The 18,746-nt window shown below is 51.4% G+C and overlaps 1 protein-coding gene and 1 long non-coding RNA gene across 2 annotated transcripts; one reads left to right on the plus strand and one right to left on the minus strand.

Moving 5' to 3' along the window:
* Positions 1 to 624: 624 nt before the first annotated feature.
* On the minus strand, positions 625 to 12,053 carry MCM3 (minichromosome maintenance complex component 3). The gene is made up of 17 exons (XM_066180587.1): positions 11,820 to 12,053; positions 11,251 to 11,363; positions 10,469 to 10,677; positions 9,767 to 9,897; positions 8,614 to 8,852; positions 7,802 to 7,910; positions 7,052 to 7,205; positions 5,857 to 5,988; positions 5,167 to 5,375; positions 4,131 to 4,305; positions 3,886 to 4,012; positions 2,974 to 3,124; positions 2,694 to 2,834; positions 2,368 to 2,474; positions 1,928 to 2,010; positions 1,325 to 1,400; positions 625 to 1,138 (listed from the first exon to the last, which is right to left on the minus strand). The coding sequence occupies exons 1-17, from the start codon at positions 11,898 to 11,900 to the stop codon at positions 940 to 942; spliced, it is 2,436 nt and encodes an 811-aa protein (XP_066036684.1). The 5' UTR covers positions 11,901 to 12,053; the 3' UTR covers positions 625 to 939.
* A 1,089-nt stretch (positions 12,054 to 13,142) lies between these two features.
* Positions 13,143 to 17,226, plus strand: LOC136287896 (uncharacterized). The gene is made up of 3 exons (XR_010720412.1): positions 13,143 to 13,396; positions 15,642 to 15,746; positions 16,964 to 17,226. It is a non-coding gene; the product is annotated as an uncharacterized lncRNA (long non-coding RNA).
* The last annotated feature ends 1,520 nt before the right edge of the window (positions 17,227 to 18,746 follow it).

Below are 18,746 nucleotides of genomic sequence, written 5' to 3' on the forward strand. Positions count from 1 at the left end.
CAGCAAACCTGTTCAGGGGCTTCTCCAAAGCTCAAACTCACCAGGACAAAAAAAAAAAAAAAAAAAAAAAAAAAAAAAAAAAAAAAAAACAACACCCCCCCCAAAAAAAAAAAAACAAAAAAACCAAAAAAACCCAACAAAACAACAAACACCCAAACCTTCAGCAGCTCTGGACCACAAGCAGACAGAACTGCTCTGATTTTGTGTTCAGCTTTTCTTGAAAGTTTGTCATCAGCAGGACATGATCCCAGGCTAAAGGCAGGAGCAGGAGGAGATGGAATCCATCCGTGCCAGGGACACATTCCCTGGGCAGCTCTGAGACTTTCCAAGATCCTTCCCTGGGGGCAAAACCCCATCAGGGGTGGGAAATTTGGAAATCCAAGCTGACCCATGGACAGTGGAACAGGTCAGACTACACCTGGCCCTCCATTGCCAAGAATCATCCTCCACAAGATGGGTGGGAAGGGCAGAACCACCAGGACAGGCTTGAGGCACCTTTCCTTGTGAGACAAGCAGATCTAGGCTATATAATAGGGGCAAAATGAAAAAAAAAAGGGGGAAATAAAAACTTCACTAACAGTGGAGCTCTTATATTGCTTCCCATCACCACTACTGGATGCTGGATTCTTAAATCCAGATTTTTTTATTTAAAAGCTGGAACTCTTAAGACCAAAGCTAAAAACAATACATTAAAAACACTGACAATTTGCTCCTAGGTTTTTCCTTTCATCTCCTTGCAGAAACCTCTTCCCAAATAGAAGAGACAGCAAGATCTTCCAGAGCTCCTGGCTCTTTCTTTTTGGTGCCAGCAATGCACAGCAAGGAAGCGCAGAGACTTGAGCCCCCCAAAATCCAGCTCAGCCACACGAAGCATTCAAACATGAAGAGTCTGCAGGCTGAGAGTCCATGGAAAACTTGGGCTCCTGCACCCAGAGGGACTCAGATTAAGAAGATGATGTCATCAGACACCATGACTTGGTTGTCATCCTGCATGTGAGCCAGGGCCATCTTCACCTCGGCGGCCGAGAAGGGCTCAGGGTTGTCGCGGTTGATGGATTCCATCATGGTCTTCAGGCCCACGGACTGGGCGTGGGAAGCTTTGAACACCTCCAGGAGAGCAGCCTTGAACGCCTTCATCCTGGCCAGGGGAGAGGGAATCATCCATAAATCCTTCCCCTTGTTCCCAGCCCAGGATGCCTCAGCCCTTCCCCATTCCAGCAGCAGCACAAACCAGAGCTGGGAGCATCACAGATGCACCCTGAGCATGGGACAACAGCCTGGAGCCACTGGGGTAGGTGGACACCCAGGGACAGCCCCCACTCACCTTGGCTCAGTCAACTCCAGCTTCTTCCCTTCACCAGCTCCTGAGGCTTCGGGCGTTTTTGGAGGGTGTGCCTGAACTGGAGCAGAAGGAAGAATTACCTTCACCCTGTGCCTGGTGATCAAGCACCCAGAAAGCAAAAGTACCGGGCTCAAGAAGCGGGGGGTGATGACAAACTGCCTCCCAATACTGTTATTTATGCTGTGGTTTGCAGGTGGATGGAAAAAAAAAAAATCAGCAATAGAATCACAAAATGGTTTGGGTGGGAAGGGACCTTAAAGATCATCCATTTCTGCACCGTACCATCGGCAGGGACACCTTCCACTTTCCAAGGTTGCTACAAGGCCCATCCAACGTGGCCTTGGACACCTTCAGGAATCCAGGGGTAGTCACAGCTTCTCTGGGAACCTGTGCCAGGTCCTCACCACCCTCACAGACAAGAATTCCTTCCTAACATCCCATCTAACCTTGTCCCATATGGATTTGTGGCTCTGAATGGTACTGTAGCACACCAGGGACCACAGGTAACAGCATTGCTGCTTCCCAGGCTGTGCAGACCCAGCAGCACCCTCAAGGAGTCAGGTGTCACCAAAGCCAGGGACTCACCCTGTGGCATCTCCTCCTCAGCATCACTGAAGTCGTATGGGTCATAGGAACCTTCCTCGCCTTCCGTGCGCGCCTTCTTCCTTCTGGGAGGGGGAAGGAGAGGTCACCCAAGGGTCTGGGTTGGAAGGGACCTTAAGGATCATCCTGTTCCACCCTCTGCCATGGGCAGGGACACTTTCCACTATCCCAGGTTGCTGCAAGGCCCATCCAACCTGGCTGTGGACATTTCCAGGGATCCAGGGGCAGCCACAGCTGCTGTGCCAGTGCTATCCAGCCAGTTCCTTATCCATGAAATTATGATGTCCCTCTACTACAAATGGGGTGGGACAAACCACCTGGCTGAGCAAAACGTGTTGTATTCCCCCAGGGCCTGTGGCAACCTCAGAAGAGGCTAGTGCCCTTTGTACCATGTGCCTCCCACTCCTTTGCTGTGCTCCTACCTCCTTGTCCTGCGCTCCTCCTTGTCCTGCGACTCCTGATCTTCCTCTTTCTCAGTCTCTGAGTCATCCTCCACCGGCTTCCTGCGCTTTTTCTCCTTCTCCAGCACCTGTGTGGCAAAGGCAGGATGGACTCAGACCTCATTTTCACTCAAGCTGCTTTTAGGGACCAACCCTAACCACCCAAAATCCCAAAGTGGCGGCCTGATCTGACACTGTGTCCAGGAAAGTTCACACCAGCAGCCCAAGGTGCTCAACTTGCATCAAGTCCAACCTTTCCAATGACAATCTCAGGATCCCTAGGGAACAGAGGGACACCTTCCCCCTACCTTTTTGAAGTAGGCAAACTGCACCAGCTCCAGAGCTGCCTCAGCATCCTGCATATCCACAGTCTTGTTCATCCTGGCCTTGGCGTGGGCCGTGGAGAGGCGGATCAGGGTCTCCAGGGTCCGGGCTGTGATGGGGGAGGTCTGGGGGCACAGAGAGAGGTGTCTGTGTGACCCTCACTGAGAAGTGTCACATCCAAGGTGGAAAACACTCATAAGAAGAGAGGCCTGTGCCTCAGCTTCCCTCCTGCTGGCCCAAGAAGGAGCTGCTCCCAGGGCTCACCCTGGCCACGTCCGAGTTCATCTGGCTCTGGCTGCGCAGGCGGGAATACTCCTCGGCGATATAGCTCGCCGCCTCCTCCGTCAGCACGGGCTTGATCATCTTTGCTACGTGGATGTACTTCCTCATGAACTCCATGCTGACCACCTTCTCCCTGTGGGAATGCATGTACATCCACATTATCCACAGTGCAGATGGGCTTCCCATCCATTTATACCCCTTCAGGGGCACCCAGATGTGTAGGGAATTCAGCTCCAGATGTTGCCCACCTGCCTGGCACAAGAGATCAAGCAAGGCTCCCTTAGCATCCTACCCATGGATGAGCTGGAGCATCACTGACAATGTCTGGATCCTCAGGTCAAACCCATGAACTTGTTGCAGTGCATCCTCACATCCAAGCAAATGTTTCCAAATAAGGAAAAGGGTTTCAGTTTCACCTCAAGACTTTTAAGGAGGAAAAACTAGAATCTTCCATGCCCTTCTTACAGTGGTTGGCTCGCTGCCAAGACAAAGGCACCTGTGGGTGTCTGTAGCTGCTCTTCAGAAATGTAGCTAGTTTCTATTGGGCAGCAAGCCAAATGCCCTCCTGAAACATTAAGTACTTAAGAAGGAGCAGAGAGGTGCTTAGGGCTTTTTGGGGCATCTTAGCCAGGTGTAAAGACTTCCCTGCACCTGCACAAGGCTTCTGTTTTGTTTTTGTATTGTTCTTTATCTTCTCATTTATTAAAACCTTTTGATTTTCAAAGCACACCTGATCAGCCATCTCACAATTATTCTAAGCCATTCTGAGAACTGCTGGACACCCTCAGAGTGTATTGAACCCTCGTGGAGACAAAACCATCTGGCTCAGAGAGAAATTCAGTATGAACCCAGTGTTGGACACCCTCAAGGAGCTCCAGGGGATGCAGGACTCACTTGCGGCGGTTGGGCCCGTGCAGGAGGTCATCGTGTTTCTCATAGACCTGCAGCTCCTGTTCCTCCTCCTGTACAAAGTCAGGGTCATCCGTAGCCAGCATGTCCACAGCACTGCCCAGGGGCATGGCTGGAAAGGGGAATGTACAGAGAACAGGTATTTACCCTCTGGAGCACTAGTCCCCAGAAATAGCGCCCAAAAGCTGCCACCAAGGGGTGACACCTGGCTGAGGAGGGATGGGACTCACCATCCCCATCCTGCTCGTTGGGGTTGCGGTAGCGGTGCATGCGCAGGACATGGTCCGAGATCTCCCTGTCCTGCTCAGGGTCCATCTGGTCCAGCACAATGAAGAGCAGGTCAAAACGGGAGAGCAGCGAGTCCTGCAGGCCAATGTTCTCCATGGGCGTCTTGTACTGGTCATACTGGGGAAGGACAACATGAGGGGTTACAGGAGACCCTCAGGTGTGGGCCTGATATTTCTGGGTCTGAGAGATTTCAGCCTGCTAGCAGCTGCTAACTCTTTCCCAAGGAAAAATTTCTCAAAAAAACTTCTTCTCAAAACAATCTTGGCAAACAACTATCCTTTCTCAAAACAATCTTTCTCCAGGTGGTGTTTTGCTGTTTCTCTAGTTTAACCAGTGGGATTAGAGAGGTATTGTTCCTATTCACCAATCATGTATCTAACTCTGTATCGGAACACCTTATAAAAGGTAGTAAGAATTAGACAATAAAGCCTTTTTTTTCTATGTTCTTTGCCTTCTGAAATATTTGCAGTCTCTCATCTTTCTTTCGTGTCCTACAACAACACTCAGGGGCCAGTCCTGGCTGCCAGGGAGGTTGGTTTGCCTTCTTGAGCAAGGCCTGAAAGGATGGATGGATGCATAGATGGATGGATGCATGGATGGATGACCTGGCAGTTGGACACCACACCAAACCCAGCCTGCTGCAGTAGTGCAGCCACTTTTCCCCACCCTGCAAGGCTCTTATTTCCAAGGAAAACAAGTATTTTTTGTGACCCCTGATGAGACACCAAGACTGAGGCTCACCACCAGCATGAGGGTCCACTGGGCTGCCCCAACACCCAGGTAGAACCAAAACAGGGTGAGAAACCCCAGGAGCTCCTCTCTCCTCTAGGAGAGCCATGACCACAACAGACACCAAACCAACAAGTTCTTTGCTGCGCCATGCATCCAAGTCACTGGTTTGGGGGATCTTTTGGAATTCACCAGCTGCCTCCTCCCAGCACCCTCCCTTCCCCAGGGAAGGGTAAGAGCAGCACTCACCCGGCCATAGACGGGGTTGGCAGCAGCCAGGACGCTGCAGCGGGAGTTGAGGCGGGCCTGGATGCCAGCCTTGGCGATGGTGACCCGTCCCTGCTCCATCACCTCATGGATGGCTGTGCGGTCGATGTCAGACATCTTGTCGAACTCGTCAATGCACACCACGCCCCGGTCGGCGAGCACCATGGCTCCCGCCTCCAGGCGCCGCTCCCCTGGAATGGGACAGGGGTAAAACAGGGTCAAACACCACCCACTGGCCCTACACATCTCCTGCCCTGCCATCCCCATCACCTCTGGGATGAGGGTGAACCTCAAAGAGCAGCAGCGTCCTTGCAGGTTGTCTCCGACCCAGCTCCACAGCAGAGAATGCTTAGGGTAAGCATCAGGGTTAGGAATGTCTTCCCATGAGGAAGGCTGCTGCTAGCCCTCAGATGTGGGACCAAGTGGAAGAGGAGTAAAGAAAACCACCACCTGAGAGAGGTGGAGAAAATACCCCAAAACACAGGATCCCATGATCACGAATGATCATTACCATAAAGTTCCTGGTGGAGTAAGTCCTGCAAGTGTCACTGCAGAATGAACATCACAAAATCACTAAATGGAAAAGACCTCCCAGATCACTGAGATCAGCAGCCTTTGGATGTCACAGATTTCCTGCCAGGAGTAAAGAGTCATCACCCCAAAGCTCCTCACCTGTCTCCTGGTCCGTGGTGACAGCAGCAGTGAGACCAACACCAGAGGAGCCCCTGCCAGTGGTGGGGATTGCCCGGGGTGCCGTGCTCAGCACGTACCTCAGCAGCTGGGATTTGGCCACAGAAGGGTCTCCTGGGATGGAGAATGGCACATTTAGGAATAATTCATCCCCTGGATACCAACTGCACCACCACCCCATGTCTGGTTTGGGGGTGTTCAGGGCAGGGGCAGGTGGAGGGGAAAGGGGACAGAAAGGTTTTGTTCAGACTTCATTAAAATAAGGTAAGGAGATAACCTTCCCACCATCATCGATAATCCCATGGGAGGAAACAGAGAAGATGGAGATAAGAGCTTTGAGGTGATGGGGTCAAGAGGCAATGGGGACAACTCAGACTACAGAAACCCCAATGGGATAGCAGAAACAGAAAAACAAGTCTCCTTGATCATGGGCAAACACTGGGATAACGGCTCGCAGAGGTCATGGAATCCCCTGGAACCATGGAAACGTTTGAGTTGGAAGGGACATTAAAGGTCACCTCATTCCAACTCCCTGTCATGGGCAGGAACACCTTCCACTATCCCAAGCCCCGTCCAACCTGGCCTTGGAACTTCCCAGGATCCAGGGGCAGCCACAGCTGCTCTGGGCAACCTGTGCCAGGGCCTCACCACCCTCACCCTATTCCTTCCCAATATCCCATCTAACCCTGCCCTCTGGCAGTGGGAAGCCATTCCCTGTGTCTTGCCCATCCAGGCCCTTGTCCCAAGTCTCTCTCCAGCACTCCTGGAGCCCCTTTAGGCACTGGAAGGGGCTCCAAGGTGTCCCTGGAGACTTCTCCAGGCTGAACAACCCCAGATCTCCCAGCCTGGCTCCAGAGCCGGGGGAGGGGGGGTCCAATCCTTGCATTGATTTCCAAGGTTCCCTCTGCACTCATTCTAGCAGATCCACATCTTTCTTGTGCTGATGACTCCACATCTGGACACATCTCCATCCCTGGACATGTTCAAAACTAACTCGACAAGTCCCAAAAGAACCTGACATACCAGTGACACAGGCTCAGCCCTGCGCACATCCCTGGGCCAGACACCTCCAGATGTCCTTTCTAACCTCAGTTACTCCACAAAACTAAAATCCAGAATCCTTCACCTCACCCCCAACGACACCACCCAAAGGTGCCTCTGCCCAGCCCTCCCAGACCTATCAGCAAGATGTTGATGTCTCCTCGGATGCGGCTCCCATTCTCCAGGATCTTCTCCACCCCTCCCAGCAGCATGCAGAGAATGGCCTTCTTGATGTACTCGTGCCCATGGATGCTGGGAGCCAGCGATCTGGCCAGCTGGTCAAAGATATCCTAAGGCAAAAGAGGCAGAGTATGGCCCATGATGTGAGCTGGAGCAAGAAAGAACAAACAATACTTCAAAAGACCATTTCAGCCCAAATTTCAGCCCATTCCTATCACAGAGCCACATGGATGAAAATTATTTGGAAAGGAGAAGATTGTTGGCCAGAGTTTTCTTTCACAGTGAGATTTATCTGAAGTCCAGGACCATCCACTGTCACCCAAAAAATCACTGGAAACTGTGAGAGCAAGGCTTGCTCCTCTGTGCTACAAAGGAAAGCTCTGAGCCTGAGAGGCTGGAGCAGAACCCCATTATCTCAGTCTGGGATGAGAAAAGAGGTGCTTCTCCTGCAGAGAAATTCCCTGGAAACCTGCTGGTACGGTCAAGACATAGCAGAGCTGCCAGCAGGAAGGATGCTCTGCAAGCAGTACAGAAACAACAAGAAAAACAACAGGGCCTGATCACAGTCTAAGCAAAGTTCAAAGGAAATGAGTTAGAAAATCCAACAACCTGCTAAGAGGGTTGAAGAGTTACTTGCAACCCAACAAGAACCTCCTTAGGTACATGCCAAGCTGAAACTTCATGCCTGGACACAAGACTTGGATACCTTGGAGCGGCTCTTGCTGAACCTCTTGATCTTGGCCACATCTGAAGCAGAGTAGAGAGGTCGGACGTCTTTGCTCATCTGCTTCACGTGGCAGGCAATGAGGATGGTCCTGGAGAAGGGACACAGCTGTTGTCAGCTCTGCAAACCCCACAGAGACACAGCAGAAGCTTCCACAGGGCCACCACTTGCTCTAGGAAACCCTGGAAGGGGCTGGGAAGTTTTGACAGCTGTATTACCCTTGATCTAACTGTGATGGACCAAAGTGGAGCATTTTTTAAAAGCATCCAAACCTTTTTTCTGGCACACCTGGAAGTCACAGCTGTGCATTGTGAAGGAAGACCTCACCACAGCCTACAGCTTCCTCACGAGGGGAAGTGGAGAAGTGGCACCAATCTCTCTCTGGTGACCAGTGACAGGTCCTGAGGGAACTGCTAGAGCTGGGTCAGGGGAGGTCTGGGCTGGTTATCAGGGAAAGGTTCCTCCCCCAGAGGGTTTTGGGGCACTGAACCGGCTCCCCAGGGAATGGGCATGGCCCAAAGGCTGCCAGAGCTCCAGGAGAGTTTGGACAACACTCTCAGGGCTGCACAAGATGGCATTGCTGAGGTGTCCTGTGCAGGGCCAGGAATTGGACTCGATGATCCTTGCGGGTCCTTTCCAACTCAGCATATCTGGTAAATAGGATCAAGGTGCAAACCACTTCCAAGAGATTTAAGCCACTGTTTGACCCAACTCTCTGATGGCCACCCACCGCAACCCACCTTCCAGAGACCCAGCCAAGCAGAGTGAAAGGGCTGAATCCCAAGAAGACCCACCTGAAAGTGCCCGAAGTATAGCCCCCTTTCTTCCCTGGCAGGCAGCGGTACGTCCCCACCACCTGGATGCGGTCCCCAGGCTTCACCCTGTCCACCAGGTCATCGTCCAGAACCACATCCACTGAGCGTGGCAGCTGCCCCGCTGGGGCCTTCTCAGGCATCTCCTGGATGGTGATGGTCTGGTGGTCCTTGTACACTGAGAGGCCAAACTCTGTCTCCAGCGGGTTGTTCTCTTCGTCCTAAAGCAGGAACCCAAATTAAGAGATGAGCACTGTTTTTCAGGAGAGCAGGGAGGAGAGGTGGGGCCAGCTGAGCAGGGGGAGCAGAGGCTGCATCACCCGACCTGCACAAGGCTGCTGGAAAGCAGCTTGAGTGCTGCGTCCAGTCCTGGGTGTCTCAGTTTAGGATGGACATTGAGTGCTGTGTCCAGTCCTGGGTGTCTCAGTTTAGGATGGACATTGAGTGCTGTGTCCAGTTCTGGGTGTCTCAGTTTAGGATGGACATTGAGTGCTGTGTCCAGTTCTGGGCCCCTCAGTTTAGGAAGGACATTGAGTGCTATGTGCAACTCTGTCCCCTCGGTTTAGAAATGACGTTGAGATGCTTGAGCCTGTCCAAAGGAGGCAACAAGGCTGGTGAGGGGCTTGGGACACAAACCCTGTGAGGAACGACTGAGGGAGCTGGGGGTGTTTAGCCTGGAGAAAAGGAGACTCAGAGGTGACCTTATGACACTCTCCACAACTCCCTGAAAGGTGACTGTGCTCAGGTGGGGGTCGGTCTCGTTCTCCAGACAGCAACTGACAGAACGAGAGGACAGTCTCAAGCTGTGTCAAGGGAAATATAGGTTGGATATTAGGGAAAAGTTTTTTACTGAAAGAATAATAAAGTACTGGAATAGTCTGGGGAGGTGGTGGAGTCACCATCCCTGGATGCTTTTATAAAAAGTCTGGATGTGGCACTCAGTGCCACGGTTTAGTTGAGGTGTTAGGGATGGGTTGGACACAATGATCTTGAAGGTCTCTTCCAACCTACGCATTCTGTGATTCTGTGAATTCTGTGAAAAGGTTTTTCAGCAAGACTGGAGGCTGGGGCTCACCAGCTCCATACTGAAGCTGGCACATTCTCCCTAGAGGAACCTGCTGCTGCTTCACCTCACCTTTGTAGGGTAGATGGAGCTGGATGGGAAAGCATCCAGGGAGGTCATGTCTGTGTATCGGCGCTCAATTGTTTTCTTGGTAGCTGGGCAATAATGGACACTCCGGACAACTTTGGGACGCACCAAAGAGCCTGGGATTGGAAAAGAGAGGATTTAGGAGCTGGGATGTCCCACCCCTCTGTCAGCAGACACCCCTCAAAAGGGTCTCCAACACTAAAATGCACTTGGGTCACAACTCCCTGTCAAACATGGATAGGATTTGCTGATTTTGAAGACCACCCCAACACTTAAGACCTTCAGCCAAGCTCCCTGTTCCCTGGCCAAGGTGGACAGGACACAGAATCATGGAATGGTTTGGGTTGGAAAGAACATTGAAGATTACCAAGTTCTACTCCCTGCCACAAGCAGGGACACCTTCCACTACCCCAGGTTGCTCCAAGCCCTGTCCAAAGTGGCCTTGGACAAGTTCAGGGATGGAAGCTTCTCTGGGCAACCACCTCACCACCCCCACAGGGAACAATTCCTCCCCAGTATCCTATATAATCCTATCCTCTTTCAGTGTAAAGCCATTCCCCTTTGTCCTGTCCCTTCAGACCCTTGTCCCAAGTCCCTCTCCACACCACAGCTCCTGGAGGGTTCCAGCTCCTGCTCCAGAGCAAACCCCTGGCACCTCCACAGCCCCTGGGTGTCCCCCAGTCTCACACTTTGTCACGATGCCCTCCACGCAGACGATGCAGCTGAGGAAACAGGCTGTCAGTGTCCGTGGGGACACGTGCTTGGAGCCAAAGCTGCCCTCCAGCCCGATGTAGAAGTCCTCATACTGCTTGGCGTAGGTGCCATCGACAGAGGCGACAAAATCCTTCAGGGCACGCTGGAAGGCAATCAGCTCCTCGAAGGCGTTGCTCAGGAGCCTGCAGCACAGAGAGGTGACAAAGCAGACGGGTCAACCCCTTCCTCCTCAACACTTTTCCCACACCCCTCCTCACTCCATAAGTTTACCAGGAGCAGGAGGTGAAACAAACCAAAGGCCACGGCAGCTCTGTGTGAGGTGCACTGGCACCAACAGCCAGGAGGAAAACACCTCCAAGCATATCTAGAAAGCCTCACATGACCCTGGCCAGATTGGCAAGGCTAGTCCAAAATATCCCCAAGCATCCTCAAAAAGGCTGAGAGAAGTGGGGTTGTTCAACCTGGAGAAGACCTTAGAGCCCCTTCCAGTGCCTAAAGCGGCTCTAAGACAGCTGGACAGGGACTTGGGACAAGGGATGGAGGGAGAGGACAAGGGGAATAGCTTCCTGCTGCCAGAGGGAAGGATTAGGTGGAATACTGGAAATTGTTCCCTGTGAGGGTAACAAGGCCCTGGCTTTCACCAGAGAACAAGGTTTGGTGCTTTCTTGTGACAAATGACCTGCAGAACCAGGGCTGGACCTTTGAAACCCCTGTCAGGCCCAGTGCCCCAGGTGCCCGCAGTGCCCCACACCCACCTGCTGGCTCTCTTCTCATTCTTGCGCCGCAGGTCGTTGATGTTGACGATGAGCCGATACTGGTTGTCACTGATCATGTCCCGGACCTTGCCTTGGTAAATCCCTTGGTCTTCCTGCAAATGGGAGTGGGGGAAAGACACCCAAAAAGCAAGTCACTTTGCATGTTCGTCTGTGTGAAAACCCCCCCCAGGTGTTCATTCCTGCAGAGCTGGATCCCTTTTATCCCACCGGCTAAGCAGGAAATGGCAACAGAAGGACCAGGTGCTCCCTAACACCTGCTAGGAATGGGGGGACAGAGACCAGGATCTCCCAAACCCCTGGGGTACATGGCGGGGAGGATCAGGTGGTTCCCAACTCCCGGGGACTTGGATTAGGAGGGACGGACGGGCACAGGGACCAGGTGTTCCCGAACTTCGGGAGCAGACATGGGGCAGGGGCCCACAGGAATGAGATGGTCCCCAAACCCCGAGGATACAGAGGGGAGGGGACATGGGGATACGGATCAGGTATTCCCCAACACCGGGGGACACGGAGGGGACGCAGCACCCGCGCCTCCCAGCTCGTCTCACCTCATCGTCCAGGAAATCGAGGTAATCGCGCTGCGCCTCCCGCAGCTCCGCATCCTCCAGCCCGCCCGCCGGCGCCGCCATTCTGCCGGCCGCCCTGGAACGGATCCCTCCGCTGCTGCTGCCGCTCCTGCTGCTGCCGGGGAAGGCGTGAGAGCCGAGGGGAGCCGGGCTGGGCCCGCGATCCGATCAGAGCCCCGCGATCCGATCAGAGCCCCGCGATCCGATCAGAGCCCCCAGTTCGCCCCCGCCGCGCTCCCGTTTCGCGCCAAACGCGGCTCCTTTCCCGCCACCTCGCGGGGAACCCGCCCCCGGCCCGCCCCGCGGCGCTGATGATTGGTCGGCAGTGCCCAGTGCCAGCCAATGGGACTGAGATACAGTGATGGACAGGACATTCAGCCTATCAAAATGTAGGGGCGGTGCAGGGGGCGGGGCCGGGGTACCGGAGATCGGACTTGATCTCGGCCCCGGTTCTTGGACGTCACCGAGGGGCTGAAAGTGCCGCTTTAAGGGGAAAAAAAAAAATTTTAAAAAGCAAACACGAAAGCAACAAAAACACCCAGGTAGAATCCCAAACTACGAAAAACCCAACAAAAACTCATTAAAAACTAATTTAGGGTTTTGGTTTTTATATTGTATTCTGGGGAGCCCCGTTTCCGGGTGTTTTCACCCCGTACGGGCTGGGTGGGCGTTGCTTTTTCCTTTGTCGTGGTGTGACTCCAGCACCCCGGTGTGAGTCCAGCAGTTTGGGGGTGAACACACAAAATCAACAGGTCCCGTGGTATTTGGAATGGAAAAGGCGATTTTGGATGGGTCTTGGAATCACAGAATGGTTTGGGTTGGAAGCGGCCTTAAAGCTCATCTCATTCCAATCCCCTGCCATGGGCAGGGACACGTTCCGCTATCCCAGGTTGCTCCAAGCCCTGTCCAACCTGGTCTTGGACACTTTCAGGAATTCAGGGGCAGCCACAGCTTCTCTGGGCACCCTGTGCCAGGGCCTCACCACCCTCATAGAGAAGGATTTTCCCCCCAATATTCCACCTTGTCCTGCCCTCTGGCAAGTTAAAAAACATTCTCCCTTGTCCTATCACTATCTGCTTGTGTAAAAACTCCCTCTTTTTCCCAAGCCTCCTCTAAGTCTCCTAAGAGGCTGTTGTAGGCAGCAATCAAAAGGTGCCGCTGCCTACAGGGAAATCTGCTGCTCCTCCTTAAAAAAAAAAATCATTGTGGTATCCCTTAAAAATCTTTATGTAAACTCTGTTTCAAAATAGAAAAAGAATAAAAAGCATGACAAAACTATTTTGATCAGCGAGGCATACCGGGCACACAAACTTGGCCGTGTCCCCTGGATATTGTAGCTCACAGCAGTTTTTTCCAGGGTAATCCTGGGAATAAATATTCACCCCGGTGTCTGTCGGGCTGTGCAAACGCTGAGGCACAGAATTCCCGCTGCCTGATCTCTCCAGAAGGAGCAGCTGCGATTCGTGTTTCATTTCAGAAGAGGAGCAGGAAACAGCCTTTGCCCCGTTTCCCATTTTCTGTTTGTGTGCCTGGATCAGATCACTCACTGGAAATGCCTGGTAAGTCCGTGGCCAGTTGGGGATACGTGCAGCCCAAGTCTTGGATATTTGTTCTGCTCGTCAGAGATTTTTTTCACGTTGCTCTGTGTCAAAGTGAAAGTTCAGAGTTTCCTTTTTAGGCCTTTTAGCTCTCCTCTGGAATAATTTGATGCAGTATTCAGTTTGGCAGGTTGGCAGAAATAAAGGATCTTATGCTGTGTTGCTGTTTTCTTCCTTTTCCCCTTTTCATTTTTCTTTTCATTTCTTTGCTTTTTCCTATCCTTTTTTTCTTTCCTCCCTTTAATCTTCCAGGTTGCCCTGAATAGTCTCCCTGCTTCTGCACACTCAGCAGGACCCATTTCCCTCCAGCTGCTCCTCAAATCCACCCTTTCCCTCTGATTTGATGGACATTTCTTGTTTTCATGAGTGGAGAAAGCACAAAGAATGAACAGAAAAAACCTTTGGTGTGCCCCTGACACTTCTATTTCTATTTCTATTTCCATTTCCATTTCTATTTCTATTTCTATTTATATTTATATTTATGTTTATATTTATATTTACATGTACCTTTTTTTTTTTAAGTGGGCACATCATCCACAGAGGATTTAAACTGGCTGAAGGAATCCATACAAGTCCCCAAAGGAAATATGATTTATCCCATATAAATTGCCAGAACCCAATGCGAGATTTCACCTCTGAGATGCTTTTTCTCCCTCTCCAGCAGGCAGAATATTAAATCCAGCAATGGACAGTCTGCATGCTCCATTGCAGATAAAATATGGGTGGAAAAATAAAATATGGGTGCAAAGCACACTGTGAGTACAACACAGAGCGGGCACCAGGGTGGGATTCAGGCACATCTACGCAGATTGCACAAGACCTCACCCACATTTGGGTGATCAAAACAAATCCCAGCCCACGAGAGGTTGTGGATGGCTGCGGTTTTCCTCCTGCCAGGAGCTGGCAGGGCCACACCGCTCCTGGCTGCAAGGTAACAGGAGTTAGGGATAAAAATAGCCACTGTTGTTATTCATGACAGAGCCCTATAGCAACTGCTGCGTGCCTGAATAATTCATCGGAGCAGGGCAGGCCGAGGAGGACAGAGGGATGGAGAGAGGTGGAGAAGGCTAGGAAGAAGGCAGAAGCCTTCCCTGCCTTTTGGGACTCCCCAGGACTGTGCACGATGTCTCCCTGGCTTCACCTCCCTGCCACATTCTGGAGGTTACGGGGTGAAAAGGCAGGACAAACTCACAGGGACATTTAGTACTTCCTGTCCACTGGAAAAAAACAGGAATTAAGCACTTAGCACACAGAGGGGCACGTCTGCAGGGCTTGAAGAGAAGCAGAAGGATCAAGGGTGGATGCAGGAGCAATTTCCATGGGTGAATTGCACACGAGGGATGCTGGCCAGAGCACTCCAACAGCGCTCAGCGTGGATTTTCTCGTCCCTTCCTCACACTTCTGTGTGTCAGCATCTACCTGCACTTGGTTTCTGAGGTTTAAGGGGGGCCTGTGATCCTTCTAAGATTCTGGGATGTTGTGGGGTTTTGTTGCTGTTGCTGTTAGTTTAGTTGAGGTTTTTTTGTTGGGTTTTTTTTCCTCTTAGTTCAACTAAATGTCAATTTTCAAGCCACAGTTCAATTATCAAGTCGCCATCCGTTCACTTTCCTGGCTACTGAGTAGCCTTGCCTCGCCCATGAAGGGCAGGGGAGGGGCTTGTGGCTCATTCACAGCTCCAGAAACGGGGGGAGAGTATCCCAAATTCGATGGAGTGTCACCTGATCATCAAGCAACACATGGGAGTGGAGGTTTCAAATCTATTTGTAATAAAATAGAAGGATAATAACATGGAATACAATGCTTGGAATGGAAAAAAAAAAGTCACTTTTTAGAACTGAAATTATGTGAAGTGAGACCACCTATGAGATGGCTTTATCTGGGTAAATTTTATGCTTCCCAAGGGATTAAAGGAATTTATATTTACTGGGCTCTCCTGAAGCTGCAGTTGCAGCAGCTGACCCCTAACCAGGGGGTGAATTCACTCTCACAAGCAGTGTTGTCCTGACTCATCACAAATAATTTAATGCTGAAGGAGCCCTTCTCAATCCTCTCTCCTGACCTCTTCCCTAATTTGGGCTGGAGAATTTCACCCCATCACATCTTTACCCGGCTCAGGCATTTCTGACATCATTTTCTTGAACTATTTGCTATTCCCCCACACCCTGGTAAATCTTTAAACGGTTCTAGCTCCCGGTTTTTTTCCTAGTTGTGGAGAAGAAAAACATGGAAAACTACTATCAGGGTGTACAAATGGAATTTCTTTACTGAAAGGCAACTGCTGGTATCTCACCAGGAGAGCATAGGAAAGTGGGTAAGGAGTTAAAGCTCTGACCTTCAGTGTGTTTGGATGGGCTGTAACCACCTTCTTTCTTCTCAGAGTAGGAGCCCAGAGCATATGGATTTGTTTTTCCTCCCAGATGCCTCTAGCATGGCCCTATCACAGTGATGGGAACATAAAATCTTGTTGTGGTCCTGCTACTCCAGATCCCGCGGGGATTCCTCCTGTTTTCCTGCTGTGCAGGAGGAAAATACAGCAATTAATAGAAAACCAAAACAAACCCACACAGGCTGTGCCTGCGGGCATAAGAAAAACTGAATTCCAAATGAAACCAGAGGAGTGGCTGAATCAACAACAAAGCTCCGGAATGGGGCAACCCAACCACATTTGCAGGGAAGTCCAGAGGGCCCAGACCCAGAGCTGAGGTTTGGTATTGCTATTTTGGTCTCTTCATCTGCTCTCATAACTTCTGGCTGTTACTAAAGGCAGTTACAGCTGGTTCCCTTTTTAAATTTTTTTTCCTATTCTCTCATTTTCTCCACCCTCAAGCCTGGAAATCACCCATCTGTATGCAAAACACCTCTGCCTCTTCCTCAGAATCTCTGGGAGCTGCTTTTAGCCCTGGGGCATGATCCACTGATCACTTCAGCAAGTTATGTCCGGCTTTAGAATTACAGAACTGTTTGGGCTGGAAGGGACCTAAAAGAACAACCAGTTCCACCCTCTGCCATGGGCAGGGACATCTTCCATTCTCCCAGGTTGCTCCAAGTCCCATCTAGCCTGGATGTACATCACCCTTATTACAAAGAATTTATTCCAAGTATCTAATCTAACCCTGCCCTTTTTCACCCATTCCCCCTTGTCCTGTCTCTCCATCCCTTGTCCCAAGTCCTTCTCCAGCTCTCCTGGGGCCTCTTTAGGCACTGAAATGGGCTCTGAGGATCCTGGATCCTTCTCCAAGTGAACACCCCCAGGTCTCCCAGCCTGGCTCCAGAGCAGAGGGGCTCCAGCCCTCATAGCATTTCTGTGGATTCCTCTGGACTCTCTCCAGCAGCTCCACATCCTTCTGTTGTTGGAGTCCAAGGCTGGAGGCAGCTCTGCAGGTGGAGTCTCACCTGAGCAGGGCAGAGGGGCAGAATCCCCCCCTCCCCTGCTGCCCACACTGGGGGATCAGCTCAGGACTTGGGGGGTTTCAGGGATGGGTCATGTCCAGCTCTCACTCACCAGAACCCCCAAATCCTTCTCCCCAGGGCTGCTCTGGATCCGTTCCCCACCCTGATGGGAAGCTGGGAAACTGCAGCGCTCCGTGTAAGGCACATTAGTAACCCCATCAGAATGTCACAATGGGCTGTCACTGCTGTGGGCAAACCACGGGAAGGCAGGAAGGTCCCGACCCCAGCTTGCTACACAATCCTTGTGCAACACGTGGGGAGCAGCTGATGGTGCCAAAATTAAATTATCAAGTGCTCCTTTATGATTGCAGAGGTTGAACTTGGTAACCCAGAGGTTTCATGGGTTTTCTTTTTTTCTGAATTATTAATTAAATAAAGCCTTAGTGTTCTAATGCGTCCTTAGTGTTCTAATTCTGCAGGATTTTTATTTAAAACTTGTCAAACAGACGATGAGCATCAATCCTTGCCCAGTGGGAAGGAGTTCCATACGGGTACAGACAGGGCAAAAAAAAATTCTTTTACCCAACTACAATAACAATAAGTTAATATTCTTTATTACAGGCAAATACAGGGAAAAGGTAACTCATCCTACTTTCTGGATTACATTTGGTGCAAAGCTGCTATGTTGCTCCTCAGCAGCAGTGGGGACATGGTGTGTGTGGATGCTTCTTGGTGGAGGGAGACCCTGATCCACAAAACATCTTTTATTGAGTAATAACTCTAAGCATCTAAAAATAACAGAACAGCCTTTTGCATGTCCCTTCCAAAGTCCCTTCCAACCCAAACCATTCTATGATGCATATTTGGGCGGGGAATTAAGGCATTCAGGACATGTTTGAGGGCACAAAGCATGTTTGAATTCTATCAGATGACTGTAGAGGGTAGGGAGAGCCCAGCCTGGTACAACCCAGTCTTAACTCTGGGACTAATCTGGGCAAACACAACCACACCTGGGTTTTGATTTGGAGGGAGCTGGGTGATTCATTTCAGGGTTTAAAATGCCAATGGCAACAGGGACTGCAGCAGGGTCTGAGATGAACTACAGAGTGAGGCTTGGCACAACTCCCCTGAGAGCCAGTGATCCAAGAGATCTCACTGTGCAGCATCCACCAGGCTTGGGGTGCAAAACAGGCTGTCAGCACCCATCCAGGAGAGCAGTTATCCCACACAGAGCTGCCCTCTGCCCTTCCCATGGCTGCCCTGGGGCATGCTTTGAAGTTAAATGAGGTAAAAAAACCTTTCACTGGAGTAAGATAGGTGCAGGTGACCCAGCAGCATTGCAATGCCCATACTGCAGCAGGGATGTCGCCTCCCACCATCCCCATCTGCCTGGGTGGTACTTCATGTCCCACCTCCTATGCCCTCTATCACCCATTTCCCCTTGTCCTGTCCCTCCATCTCTTGTCCCAAGTCCCTCTCCAGCTCTCCTGGGGCCCCTTTAGGCTCTGGAAGGGGCTCTGGGGTGTCCCTGGAGCCTTCTCTTCTCCAGATGAGCACCTCCAGCTCTCCCAGCCTGGCTCCAGAGCAGAGGGGCTCAACTCCTTGGAGCATCTCCGTGGCCTCCTCTGGAATTACTCCAGCAGCTCCACATCCCTCTGATGTTGGGGGTCCCAGATCTGGAGGCAGCTCTGCAGATGGGGTCTCACCAAAATGAAGCAGAGGGGCAGAACCCCCTCCCAGTTTGAGGAATGGAGGAGGATGATGGGGCAGTATTACAGGTCTTTCAGGAGATGTCTTAGAGGGACAGAAAATGAGTGCAAGATGTCACTGAGGGGATTGGTAGCTCCCAGTTGTATCCCATCCACATCCCTGAGTACGATGACAGAGAAAAACTGAGGTTCCTTCCCACCTTCTTCACCCT

This window comes from Chamaea fasciata, unplaced genomic scaffold (assembly GCF_029207755.1).
Source record: "Chamaea fasciata isolate MVZ Bird 193981 ecotype frontalis unplaced genomic scaffold, bChaFas1.0.hap1 SCAF_3, whole genome shotgun sequence".
Lineage (NCBI taxonomy): Eukaryota > Metazoa > Chordata > Aves > Passeriformes > Sylviidae > Chamaea > Chamaea fasciata.